The following is a 14,587-nucleotide window of genomic DNA, read 5'->3' on the forward strand; positions in this document are numbered from 1 at the left end:
TCAAATCTACATAACAACCAGCTAACAACATGATGACAGGATCAAATCTGCACATAACAATATTAACCTTGAATGTAAATGGGATAAATGCCCTACTTAAAAACACAGAGTGGCAAAGTGTATAAAGAAGCAAGATCCAACTACATGCTGCCTTCAAAAGACCAACTCACCTGCAATGACACCCATAAGCTCAAAGTAAAGGGAAGGAGAAAGATCCATCAAGCAAACAAAGTAAAAAAACAAAAGAGCAGAAGATGCTTTCTTATTTAAGATAAAACACACTTTAAACCAAAAACAATAAAAAAGGACAAAGAAGACATTACATAAAGGGTTTAATTCAACAAGAAGACTTAATGATCCTAAATATATATGGGCCCAACAGTGAAACACTTGGATTCATAAAACAAGTTTCTAGAGACCTATGAAGAGATGTTGAGAACCACACAATAATAGTGTGGTAGACTATTTTAGTGGGAAACTTCAACACCCCACTGAAAGTGTTATGCAGATCATTGAGGCAGAAAACTAACAAAAGTATTTGGAACATCAACATGGCACTTGACCAAGTAGACCTAACAGACATCTACAAAATACTCCACCCAACACCACCACAATATAAATTCTTCACATCGGTACATGGCACATACTCAGAGAAAGACAACATGCTCAGTCATAAAGCACTTCTCAAAAAATTCTTAAAAACCTAAATCATACCAGTCACACTCTCAGACCACAGTGTAATAAAAACATTAATCAATGTCAAGAAATTTCAAAATCATACAATCACATAGAAATTAAACAACCTGCCCCTGAATGACTTTTTGGTAAATAATGAAATTAAGGCAGAAATAAAAAAAAAATTCTTTGAAACTAATATAAACAAACATATAACATAACAGAAACCCTGGGGCACAGCTAAACTGTGTTAAGAGGAAAGTTTATAGTGCTAAATGCATACATCAAAAAGTTAGAAAGATCTCAGGTTAACAACCTAACATCGCACCTAGAAGACCTAGAAAAACAAGAGCAACCCAACCCCAAAGCTAGAAGAAAATAAATAGCAAAATCCAAACCGAACTGAATGAAACTGAGACACAATAATCCAGAGAAAAGATAAATAAAACCGAAAGTTTCTTTTTTAAGGAACAAATAAGATTAATAGACCACTAGCTAGATTAATTTAAAAACAGATGATCCAAATAAACACACTAAGAAATGACCAAAGTAATACTACCTCTGACCCCACAGAGATTTTCAAAAATCTTCAGAAACTATTACAAACACCTCTATACACACAAACTAGAAAACCTAGAAGAAATGGATGAATACCTAGAAACACACAACCTACCATGATTGAACCATGAAGAAATTGAAACCTCACACAGATCAGTTACAAGTATTATGCTCACTACCTGGGGGATGAAATCATTTATATACCAAACCCCAGTGACACATGATTTAACCCTGTAACAAACATGCACATGTACCCCGAACCTAAATTAAAATTCGAAAAAGAAAAACAAAGTGGTAATCTGGGGATAGACAGGAATCGGGAGGGAAAGGCCCAGGAGAGGTATTACAAAAGGAAATAAGAAATTTCTTGAGGGTTACAGATACCTTTACCATCTTGATCATGTCGATGGTTTAATAGGTGTTACTTTTCAAATTATCAAAACATCAAATTATACACTGAAAATATGTGCAAATTGTCGTATATCAATTATATATCAATAAAACAATGTATTTAAAAGAGAGCAAACTATTGATACACGTAATAACATGGATGGATTTCAAATATATTAGCTATGGTATAGAAATCAGACTGGAAAGACTACGTAATGTATTAATCCATTTATACAAAGTTCTGATGGGCAAAACTGTAGGCACAGAAAACAGATCCACCAGCGCCCAGAGCTGGAGTGGGGTGAGACAAAATTTTTTGCATGACAGAACTGCTCTATATTTTATTGAGCTAGTGGTATGAGTATATATTTGCTAAACTCATAATACTGCACACACTAAAAAATAATGAGTTTCATGATATGTAAATTATGCCCCAGTTTGTAAAAGCCCTATTCCAATCATAAAAGAAAAACAATGAAAAGGAAGAAAAGAAGATGAAGGAAAAGGAGGAAATAGAGAACAACCACCACCACAACCACAGAGGCTAGAATGGGGACACTAAAATACAGGAAGTTCAGAAGGAGAAAAAAAGGCAGAATGGGGAAGTCAATTATTGCAGAGATAAGGGCCGAAAATTTTCATAACTTATAGAAAAATAAAGTTTCAGTATAAAGATAAAAATGAATCGATTAGACTGATAGCAGACATCCCATAAACAGTACATGCTAATATTTAAAGGCATATCCTTAAAAGGCTTACAGAAATAACTGTTCACCTGAAGTTTCATAGCCATATAACCTATAATTAAATATTGAACATAAAACAAAAAAAATTCAGTAATAAACATCAGATTATTACACATAGAACATCACTGTAATGTACTTTCTCCAGAATAAAATGAAACCTACAGCAATTATATGCAAACTAAATAAATAGAATAAATGGATAAATTCCAAGAAAGATACAACATATCAAGACTGAATCGTAAACAGAACACCTCACCAAGCCTGGTGCCTCACACCTGTAATCCCAGCACTTAGGAAAGCCAAGGTGGGCAGATCACTTGAGGCCAGGAGTTTGAGACCAACCTGGCCAACATGGTGAAACCCCATCTGTATTAAAAAATTAAAAAAATAGCCAGGCATGGTGGGGCTCACCTGTTGTCCCAGCTACTCTGGAGGCTGAGGCCCAAGAATCACTTGAACCTGGGAGGGGGAGGTTGCAGTGAGCCTAAAACACACCACTGCACTCCAGTCTGGGTGATAGAGCAAGAGAAAAAGAAAGGACAGAAGGAAAGAAAGAGAGGAGAGAGAGGGAGAAAGAAGGGAAGTGAGAAAGAGGGGAAGGGAGGGATGTAGAGAAGGAAGGACGTAGGAAGGGAGGGGAACATCTGAACATATCAAATAAGAAGTAGAAGACTGCATGAGTAATCAAAAACTCCCAACTACAAAAGGCCCTGAATAGCCAAACAATCGAGAAAAAAGAGTAAAGCTGGAAGAATTGTACTACCAGACTCAAAATATACTACAAAGCTGAGAAACCAAAACAGCATGATACTGGCATGAAAACAGACACTTACACTAATGGAACAGAATAGAGTACTCAGAAATTAATCCATATATCTACAGCCAATTGAATTTTGACAAGGTGCCAAGAATATTCATTGGAGAAAGGACAGTCTCTTCATTAAATAGCCCTGGGGAAAACTGGATATCCACATGCATAGGAATGAAAGTGGACCCCTACCTCTCAATCGATATCAAAAAAAAAAAATCAACAACTCATAATGGATCAAAGGCCTACATATAAAATCCAAAATAATGAAACTCATAGAAGAAAACATAGGGGAAATGATCAGGACATTGGTCTGGGAAAAGATTTTATAAATAAGACTTTAAGGCTGGGCGCGGTGGCTCAAGCCTGTAATCCCAGCACTTTGGGAGGCTGAGACGGCCGGATCACGAGGTCAGGAGATCGAGACCATCCTGGCTAACACGGTGAAACCCCGTCTCTACTGAAAAATACAAAAAAACTAGCCGGGCGAGGTGGCAGGCGCCTGTAGTCCCAGCTACTCGGGAGGCTGAGGCAGGAGAATGGCGTGAACCCAGGAGGCAGAGCTTGCAGTGAGCTGAGATCCGGCCACTGCACTCCAGCCTGGGGGACAAAGCGAGACTCTCCATCTCAAAATAAATAAATAAATAAATAAATAAATAAATAAGACTTCAAAAGCACAGGTGACAAAAGCAAAAATAAACAAATGGGATTATATCAAATTAAAAAGTGTCTGCACAGCAAAAGAAACAATCAGCATAGTGAAAAGACAACCTACAGAGTATGCGAAAATATTTGAAAACTGCTGGATTAATACCAAGAATACACAATGATTTCAAATATCTCAACAAGAAAAAAGCAAACAATTAGATTTAAAAATGGGCAGATAAACTGAACAGACATTTCTCAAAAGGAGACACACAAATGGCCAACAAATATGAGAAAAAATGTTCAACATCACTAATAATCATAGAAATGGAAATCAAAACCACAATGAGGTAATCTCTTACCCCAGTCAGTAAGGCTTTTATCAAAAAGACAACAAAATAACAAATGCTGGCAAGAATGCAGAGAAAAGGGACACTGTTGATGGGAATGTAAACTGGTACAGCCACTATGGAGAACAGTAGGGCAGCTCCTCAAAAAACAACAAATACAACTACCATACGAACCAGCAATCCCACCACTGGGTATTTATCCAAAGGAAAGGAACTCATTGTATCGAAGAGACGTTTGCACTGCCATGTCTACTGCAGCACTATTTATAATAGTCAAGATATGGAATCAACCGAAGTCTCCAACAACACATGAATAAAGAAAATGTGGTGTAGATACACAATGGAATGTCATTTCGCCATGAAAATAAAATGCTGTCATTCACCACAACACAGAAGGAACTGAAGGATGTTGTTAAGTGAAATAAACCAGGAACAGAAAGTTAAACATTGCATGTTCTCACTCATATGTGGAAGCTAAAAGAAAGTTGATCTCAGAAGTAATTTGTAGAATAGAAGATACTAGAGGCTGTGAAGATTAGGGGGAAGGGAGGGATACGGAGAGATTTGTTAAAGTCTACAAAGATTACAGCGAGATATGAGAAAAAAGTTCAAATTCTTTATATCACTGTAGGATGACTACAGTTAACAATAATATATAGTTTCAAATAGCTAGAAGGAGGATACTGACTCCTCCCAAAACAAAGAAATGATAAATGTTTGAGATGACATATATGCTAATTACCTTGATCTGATCACGATATATTACATGTACTGAAACATCCCTATGTGCCCCATGGATATGTACAATTATTATTTGGCAAATTTAAAAATACATGAAAAAATAAAACTTGCAATAAAAAACATCTCCCAACAAAGAAAAAAATTTTCACTGGTAAATTCTACCAAACTTTTATAATAGAATTAATACTAATCCTTCTCAGACTCCTCCAAAAAATTAAAGAGTAGGGAACACTTTCAAACACATCTTATAAGGACAGCATTACTCTGATACCAAAGTTAGACAAGGACATTACAGGAAAAGAAAATAATAGGCCAATATCCTTGATTGACATAGATGTAAAAATCCTCAACGAAATACTAGTGAACTGACTTTAACAGAACATTGTAAGGATCATATACCATGATCAAGTGGGATATATATTTGTGATGCAAGGATGGCTGAAAATACACTCGATAGTTACAGGAAACAAAATTCAACATATTTAATTAAAACTCGCAACAGTTCATCATAGAAGAAATATACCTCAACATAACAAAAGACCTGTATTACAAGCCCACAGCTACATTAAACCTAACAGGGAAAAGCTATCAAAAAAAGTTTTGGTCTAAGATCAAGAATAAAACAAGAAGCCCCTCTCTCCATTTCTATTCAGTGTAGTACTAGAAGCCCTAGCCACAGGAATTAGGCAAGAAATAAGAAAAAAAGGACATCCAAATTGAAAAGGAAGAAGTTGTCTCTGTTTTCAGATGATATGACCTTATATGTAAAAAGCTTGACATTTGCCAAAGGAGTAGATCTTAAGTGTTCTCACTACACACATAAAAAGAAGTAATTATATGAGGTGATAGATGTGTTAATTATAGTAATTGTGATAATCATTTTACAGCATATACATATATCAGGCAAATCATCAATTTTTGTTTGTCAATCATACTGCAATAAATCTAAGGGAAAAAAGATAATTGAACCTAGAATGTAAATTCCAAAAGGATTCCAAAAGGAATTATGATTGTAGTGTTGGTAAACAAATCAGATGATAAAATGTGCTAATAGTATACACACACATAAGTGAATGCATACAAACACTAGCAAATCTGAATAAGATCTTTAGTTGTATTAAAAGTATTGTACCAATACCACTATAGTGGCTGTGGAAATGCAGTGTTCATGTAAAATGTTATGATTAAAAAAGCTAGGCAAAGTGTACATGAGAGCCCTATGCAATTTTTGCAACTTTTTGTCCATAAATTATTTCAAAACAAAACAATTTTAGAAAAGAAATGGTGAGTAAGACTGGGAAATACACTGGAAAATCCTAGTATTCACTGACTAAACATAAAGATGATAATAACAAAAATAACACTGACTTATTGGGAGAAATTTGAAAGTCAAATAACAAGCATTGAAAATGGAAGGAGTTAAATGACTGAAGTCCTTGGGTTATTTCCAAGAAGACTATATGTAATGATTAACTTTAGACATTATATAACATTAACTACAAATACTAAAATTTAAAGAAAATCACTAAAACAAAAACAGAATACAAAAATGTCCAAATAGTTAAGGAAAATAAAGAGAACAGAAAAATGAAATGATTCGAGATCAGCCTGGTCGACATGGAGAAACCCCGTCTCTACTAAAAATACAAAAAATTAGCCAGGCGTGGTGGTGTATGCCTGTAACAACAGCTTCTTGGGAGGCTGGGGCAGGAGAATCACTTGAACCTGGGGAGCTAAGGTTGCAGTGAGCCGAGATCGCGCCTCTGCACTCCAGCCTGGGCTACAAGAGCGAAGTTTCATCTCAAGAAAAAAAAAAAAAAGAAAGAAAGAAAAGTGAAACAAAGAAAATAGATTATAGAAAAAGAAAAAAAATACCAAAAAAGCATGGTAAATAGGAAAAAAATAGGACGGCAAATTTCAGCCTAAACATATGTCATCATGGATTAAGCATATGAGCATAACAAACTCCACTAGTGCATTTCATATAAAGACTGTTTATACCAGCTAAATGCAAAGACAGATTGAGAAAAAAAACGAAAAAAGATGTACCAAGTAAATGTCATTTTTAAAGAGAAAGTTGATATAGCAATCTAAAACAGTGAAAATTGTATTTAAGATACGATTAATAATGATTAAAGGAAAATAAAATTTAACTAAAATAAACATTATGCGTTTAGTCACTGCCTCAGAATATCTAAAGCAAAAGTTTCAACAATCAGAGGGAAAGCTACAACCCACTAAAAATTTTAGTTTGCCTCTCACAGAAGACAAAGTATCAAACAGACAGGAAAGAAAAAAAAAAACAGTATGTATAAAAATGATTTGAAACATCACAATTTAAAAGTTTGTCCTAAAAACATTGGAGGACACATATCAAGCTTACACATTTCTAAAAATTTACTTCATATTTTGTTCCAACATTGAAGAGTCTAAATCACACAGACAAGTTTCTCAAAATAAGCTAATAAAATTAGAAAATTATTTTTAAAATAATGAAAATAAATCACATAATTGAAAACTAAAGACCACAATTGATTCATTATTTAAACAAGAAATCCTGCTAGATTTTTCAATTTTTTTTAACTGAATGTCAACTATCATTTAAAACTCAGAGAGTATAAAGAAAATGATACATACAAGGAGAAGATTTTTGCTATTAAAGTATTTCTTATTTTAGAAAATAAGAAAGGCTGAAAAATAATAAAGAAAGCATTAAAATCAAGAAATCTAGAGTTACAACAGAGCAAAGGTAAAAAGACCAGAAAGGAGGAAAAAGAGCAAAACTTGATATAAAAAACAATAGAAATGAAACTGAAAGTTACATATTTCAAATTACTAATAAAATAAAAACACCTCTGAGTGGACTGCTCATGAAAAAGAAAAAAAAAAGACAAAACAAACAAACCAAAATTGATAAGGAAATGCATCTGCAGAGAAAGTATAGCTATTTAAAATTATACATAAAACAATACTAGGTAGGTTATGGGATATGGATAATGCCACATGTATTAAAAACATGTAAAATACACAAACATTCAGTGTAGACATCCTCTACCGGGAGGAAAGGGGATCATACCAGAAGAAATTGCAGCTGCAAATACAATGGCTTCTTTTATAAGAGAAACAAGAAAAATATTAACATCTGTTTATTTCCCATGGTGGGCAAGAGGATGTTTGTCATGTTGTTCTCTTACTGTTTGAATTATTTCTTGAAAATTAAAAATGTAATAATCTAAATTATAAATTTCCCTTCTGAAAATGTAACCCAAAGAATATTTTTAAAATTGTTTCTTATATGAGCCAGCAATGTGAATTAAAATATTTAGTCTGTAGTAAGGCCCCGAAATCTGCATTTTTAATAAATACTTCTGTTGTAGATGATACAGATCATCCCCCTTTGATAAGAAAAGAACAGATATTATATATTTGAATTCTTCCTCTCTCAACTGACAGTTCAATGACTTTGGCAAACTATGTAAACTACACTTCCAAATCTTTGTGTCTTCAAAACAGGGGTATTCACAACTACCTCATAAAATTAAATGATATATTGATATAATACTCAAAATCCCAGTGATATGTAAAGTATTGTTGCTGCTCATGATATTGTCTTACATATAACTAGATTCAAATGGTACTAATGTTTAACTTCAGAACACAAATGCAATTTACTCGCTACTTGGGAATTCCTCTTCCTTGATGAACCACTTTTTCAACTGCTTCCTTGCCAAAACTACTAGGGTTGTTACAATGAGAATAGGAAGAACAATGGAGAAACCTAGAAGCCAGGTGTTTTCAGTCTTCCCAGATGCTCTTTCCATGATTGAATCTAAAAACAGAAATACAAAAATAAATAAATAAATAAATAAATAAATAAATAAATAAATAAATAATTAAACTATCTACTTTTATTTTCAAGTTGTAACACATTCATTAAAATGTTCTGAATTTGTATTGTTATTCAAGGAACGTGGAAAAAATTCATCATAGAATTGTAATCATAATCCTTGGGGCTATCTCTACAACCTTTCATTCTAAAAGCATGGTAACCAAGTTTTGGAAAGTTCAAAAGTATTCAAGTCTCACAGCAGCTACAGCAAAATCTTATTTTAACCCTCTAAGTAGGGATAAAAAAATTCAGTGATCTACAACGTGGGATTGTGTAACTGCATGGTTATCCAAAAATGCACTCTTACAAGGCGCATTATCAAAGGAATTCAGTGTATTTGTGTATATCCTATTTTTCTTTGGTAGATTGTTGGCTTTTGGCCTTGGGGATCATGTTTATAAATGGGGTCATCGCAATGCTACTAAAAGGGCACTGGCATAAAAATCTGAAGAATTGATTCCTAATCCTAATTCTGTCCTTTGCTATCACTGTACAGCCCCAGTGTGTAGACCAGCACCTGGACCTGGCATATATTAAGAGTTCAATAAACATTTGCTAACTCAATAAATGAATGCATGACAGAAATGGAAGCTGTGGTGCACAAACAGAATAATATGCCAGCATCACTTCTGTCATCTCCTAAGCAGAAACTGACGGATTTTTCTGATTTAAATGATAAACTCTTTCAGAGCAAAATCTTGTCTTCTATTTCATTTCTTCTATAACAGAAACACACTAACAGTACTAGACGCAGAGCAAATGTTTGTTTAGAGCTGAGGTCACAGGATCAGTCATAAAGCTGAGGAAGAGAGGTTGAAAATATTCAGTAAAGAGAAATTTTAAAAGGTATTCAGCTTCAAGTATGATATTTTAATGTTAGAAAAAAGAGCAAGACAAGATCGGGCACATTCAGGCTGGTATGGCCATAGACAATAAGGCTATAGTCACCAAAACAGCATAGTACTGATATAAAAATAGACACAGAGACCAAAGGAATGGAATAGGGAATCCAGAAATAAAGCCAAGTATGTGCAGCCAATTGATCTTCAACAAAGCAAACAAAAACGTAAAATGGGGAAAGGACACCCTATTCAATAAATGGCACTGGGATAACTGGCAAGCCATATGTAGAAGAATTAAACTGAATCCTCATCTCTCATCTTATACAAACATCAACTCAAGAGGGATCAAAGACTTAAATTTAAACCTGCAACCATAAAAATTCTAGAATATGACATGAGAAAACTATTCTAGACATTGGCTTAGGCAAAGCATTCATAAGCAAGAACCCAAAAGCAAATGCAACAAAAACAAAGATAAATAGAAGAGACTTAATTAAATTTAAAAGCTTCTGCAAAGCAAAAGATATAATCAGCAGAGTAAACAGACAACCCACAGAGTGGGAGAAAATCTTCACAAACTATGCATCTGACAAAGAACTAATATCCACAATCTATAAGGAACTCAAACAAATCAGCAAGAAAAAAGCAATTCCATCAAAAAATGGGCTAAGGACATGAATAGACAACTCTTAAAAGAAGATATGCAAATGGCCAACAAACATATGAAATAATGCTCAACATCACTAATGATCAGGGAAATGCAAATCAAAACCACAATGAAATACCACCTTACTCCTGCAAGAATGGTCCTAATTTAAAAATCAAAAAATAATAGATGTTGGCATGGATGTTCTTACAGGGGAGTGCTTTGACGCTGTTGGCGGGAATGCAAACTAGTACCACCACTACGAAAAACAGTATGGCAATTTCTTGAAGAACCAAAAGTAGATCTACCATTTGATCCAGCAATCCCACTATTGGAAATCTACCCAGAGGAAGTAATTATATAAAAGTCATTACATAAAAAGACACTCACACAAATGTTTATAGCAGCACAATTTGCAATTGCAAAAATGTGGAACCAGCCCAAATGCCCATCAATCAATGAGTGGATAAAGAAAGTGTGATATCCTGGAATACTATACAGCCATGAAAAATGATGAGTTCATGTCCTTTGTAGGAACATGGATGAAGCTGGAAACAATCACTCTCAGCACACTATCACAAGGACAAAAAATCAAACACCACATGTTCTCACTCATTGGTGGGAATTGAACAATGAGAACACTTGGACGCTGGGTGGTGAACATCACACACCGGAGTCTGTTGTGGGATTGGGGGAAGGGGGAGGGATAGCATGATGAGTTAATGGGTTCACCACACCAATATGGCACATGTATACATATGTAACAAACCTGTATGTTGTGCACATGTAGCCTAGAACTTAAAGTATAATAAAAAATAAAAATAAAAAAAGAAAGTGTGATATATATATGGAAAAATGGAATACTACTCAGCCATTAGAAGAACAAAATAATAGCATTCACAGCAACCTGGATGGAGTTTGGGACCATTATTCTAAGTGAAGTAACTCTTCACTTAGAGAATATAAAACCAAATATCATATGTTCTCACTCGTAAGTGGGAACTAAGCTATGAGGACACAAAGGCATAAGAATGATACAATGGACTTTGAGGTATTGAGGCGAAGGATGGGAGTAGATGAGGTATAAAAGAATACACATTGCATACAGTATACACTGCTCGGGTGATGGCTGCACGAAAATCTCAGAAATCACCACTAAAGAACTTATCCATGTTACCAAAATTCACCTGTTCCCCAAAAACCTATTGAAATAAAAAAATAAAATTAATTGATTAATTAGTTAATTATAAAGAAAAGAGAGCAAGATTAAGATGGCATGTTTGGTTTCCATTCCTTGAGAGAATTCTGATTACCTTTTCATTACAAATATCAGTTGCCCCGTAAGTGGCAAAATCGAACTCTGTTTTAGTGATGATAAGCAATTTGATACTTTTATTAAATGGATATTTGAAGAGACAGATACTTGCCCATGTCTTCCTTAGGAAATATGGAAAAACCTTTGGAACGTGTTTGGCAGCTTGGAGGATTATAGCCTGGTGAACAAATGCAGTTTTTTCTGGAATCACACACCTAGGATCATTTTGAAAAATTAAATGATTGTTTTAAAATATTTTCTCATTAGAAGGTGATCATCAAGCTTACTTTTGTACCATACTCTAGTGTAATTTTGTTTATTTAGAGCGACAGTCTCACATATCAAATGTTTGGTTTCTTAGACCAAAACACAGACACACACACACACAAAGCAAAAAACAACAACAACAACAACTATAAAGTGAGGCTCTCAATATTTGCATCAAGAAAATTTGACACCTTAAAATGTTTACCTACAAATTTACCATGCAATTAATATCAAAAATGCATACTTAAATTCTAATGCAAACGTGACCCCTCCAGTGACATGCTGGAGCCAGCATATACGAGTCTATCTCTGAGCTATTTTCATCCATTGCTTTATATGTCTCTATTTTATGACAGTAACATACTGTTCTGGTTACTGTACCTTTGTACTATATTTTGAAAAGCTTTGTTCTTCTTTTTAAAAATTGCTTCTAATTATCTGGATTTTTTTAGTTTTATATAAGTTTTTTATTTTCTATTTCTTTGAAAAATAACATGGAGATTCTGATAAGGATTGCATTGAATCTGTAGATAATTTTGACTGTTAGGGATAGTTTAACAATATTAATTTCTTCAATCCATGGAATATCTTTCCATCTTTTGTGTCTGCTTTAATTTTTTTCATGTTTTATAGTTTTCAGTGTACAAGTCTTTCACCTCCTTGGTTTGTTTTAAACCTAAATATTTTATTCTTTTTGATGCTATTGTAAATGGGATTGTTTAACTAATCTCCTTTCCTGACCATCTGTTTTTGATGTATAAAAATGTAACTGATTTTTGAGAGTTGTTTTTGTGTCCTGCAACTTTACTGAATTCATTATTTCTTCTACTAATTTTATGGAACCTTTATGGTTTCCTATGTATATAATCATGGCATATTAATATATGAATAGATCAAAAAGATTAAAAAAATGGACAAACTCTTAGGTAAAATAGCAAGAAAAAAAGACTCTAGAAGCTACTTCATTTCTACTTTCTCATTTGGATGCCCTTTATTTCTTTTCTTTGCCTCATTGCTTCATCTAGGAATTCCAATACTACGTTGAATAGAAGTGCACAGAGTGAGTATCCTTGCATTGTTATAGATCTTAAAGTAAAGACTTTCATTATTTCACCATTGAGTATAATTTTAGCTGTGGAGTTTTTACATATAGGCTTTCTGCTAATCCTAACATATTGAGTTAGGATTCAATTAGCATACCACATTAATTGATCTGTGTATTCTGAACCATCCTTGCATACCAGGAATAAATCCCATTTGGTCATTGTGTATGATTCTTTTAATGTGTGGCAAATATAGTTTGTTAATGTCTTGCTGTAAATTTTTGCATGCATGTTTGTAGATATATTAGCCTGCAATTTTATTTTCTTGTTTAATTCTTCTGTACATGTTTAACAGAATTCATTTGTGAAGCCCCTTGGTCCTGAGATTTTCTTTACTAGAAAGTTTTTTTTACTGATTCAATCTCTTTATTTGTTGTTGTTCTGTTCCGGCTATTTATTCTTGATTAAGTCTTGGCAGGTTATATCATTCTAGGAATCTATCAATTTCTTCTAGGTTATCCAATGTGTTGGTGTATAAATATAAACCACAGTATCTTCTTAAAAAATTTCTGTGACATCAGTTATAATATCTGCTCCTTCATTTCTGATTTTGAGTCTTTTCTTTTTTTCTTGCTATTTTACCTAAGAGAGTTTGTCCATTTTTTTTATCTTTTCAAAAACTCAACTCTTCATTTCCTTGTTATCTATTATTTTTCTATTCTCTATCATGTTTGTGCTCTAATCTTCATAACTTCCTACTGCAAACTTAGGGTTTGTTTGTTGAATTTTTTTCTAGTTTCTTGAGGTGTAAAGTTAGAATGTTTATTTGAAATCTTTATTCTTTTTTAATGTAAGAATGTATCACTATAAATTTCCCTTTAGTACTGTTTTTGCCATATCCCATTTTTTTTCATTTTTTGTTTGTCTTGAGATATTTTCTTATTTCCCTTTTGATTTGTTGTTTAGCCCAATGGTTGTTCAATTGTGTGTTATTATTAATTTTCATGTGTTTATTCAGTATTTCCACTTTCTTTTAATATTAACTTCTAGCTTCAATCTAATGTGGTCAGAAAATATACTTGGAGTGATGTCAGTCTTCTTAATTTTGTTAAGACTTGTCTCATGACTTAACATGTGGTCAGCAATTCTGAGCAAAAAGAACAAAGCCAAATGCATAACATTATCTGACTTCAAGTTATACTACAGTGCTATAGTAACCAAATAACCATGGTATTGGCATAAAATCAAATGCCTAGACCAATGGAACAGAATAAAGAACCCAGATACAAATACATGCCTTTACACCAATTCATTTTCAACAAAGGCACCAAGAATGCACAACAGAGAAAGAACAGTCTCTTCAATAGATGGTGCTAGAAATTCAGTAACTATATGCAGAAGAATAAAACTTGATCATTATCTTTCACTGTGTACAAAAATAAAATCAAAATGTATTCAAGACTTAAATCTAAGAACCAAAACTACAGGGCGGGAGTGAGCTCAAGATGGCCGAATAGGAACAGCTCCAGCCTCCAGCTCCCAGCATGAGTGATACAAAAGACGGGTGATTTCTGCATTTTCTTTTTTTGAGACGGAGTCTTGCTCTGTCGCCCAGGCTGGAGTGCAGTGGCCGGATCTCAGCTCACTGCAAGCTCCGCCTCCTGGGTTTACG

General features: G+C 33.8%; 1 protein-coding gene across 1 annotated transcript in view; it reads right to left on the reverse strand.

Moving 5' to 3' along the window:
- Positions 1-8,581: 8,581 nt before the first annotated feature.
- Positions 8,582-14,587, reverse strand: part of ADAM32 (ADAM metallopeptidase domain 32) — a 152,229-nt gene continuing 146,223 nt past the window's right edge. Inside the window, exons 18-19 of the mRNA XM_011960750.1 lie at positions 11,718-11,820; positions 8,582-8,742 (exon numbers count right to left, since the gene is read on the reverse strand). Of these exons, the coding sequence (XP_011816140.1) occupies positions 8,582-8,742; positions 11,718-11,820 (264 nt within the window). The remainder of the gene's footprint in view (positions 8,743-11,717; positions 11,821-14,587) is intronic.

Source organism: Colobus angolensis, unplaced genomic scaffold (assembly GCF_000951035.1).
Source record: "Colobus angolensis palliatus isolate OR3802 unplaced genomic scaffold, Cang.pa_1.0 Scaffold52, whole genome shotgun sequence".
Classification (NCBI taxonomy): Eukaryota; Metazoa; Chordata; class Mammalia; order Primates; family Cercopithecidae; genus Colobus; species Colobus angolensis.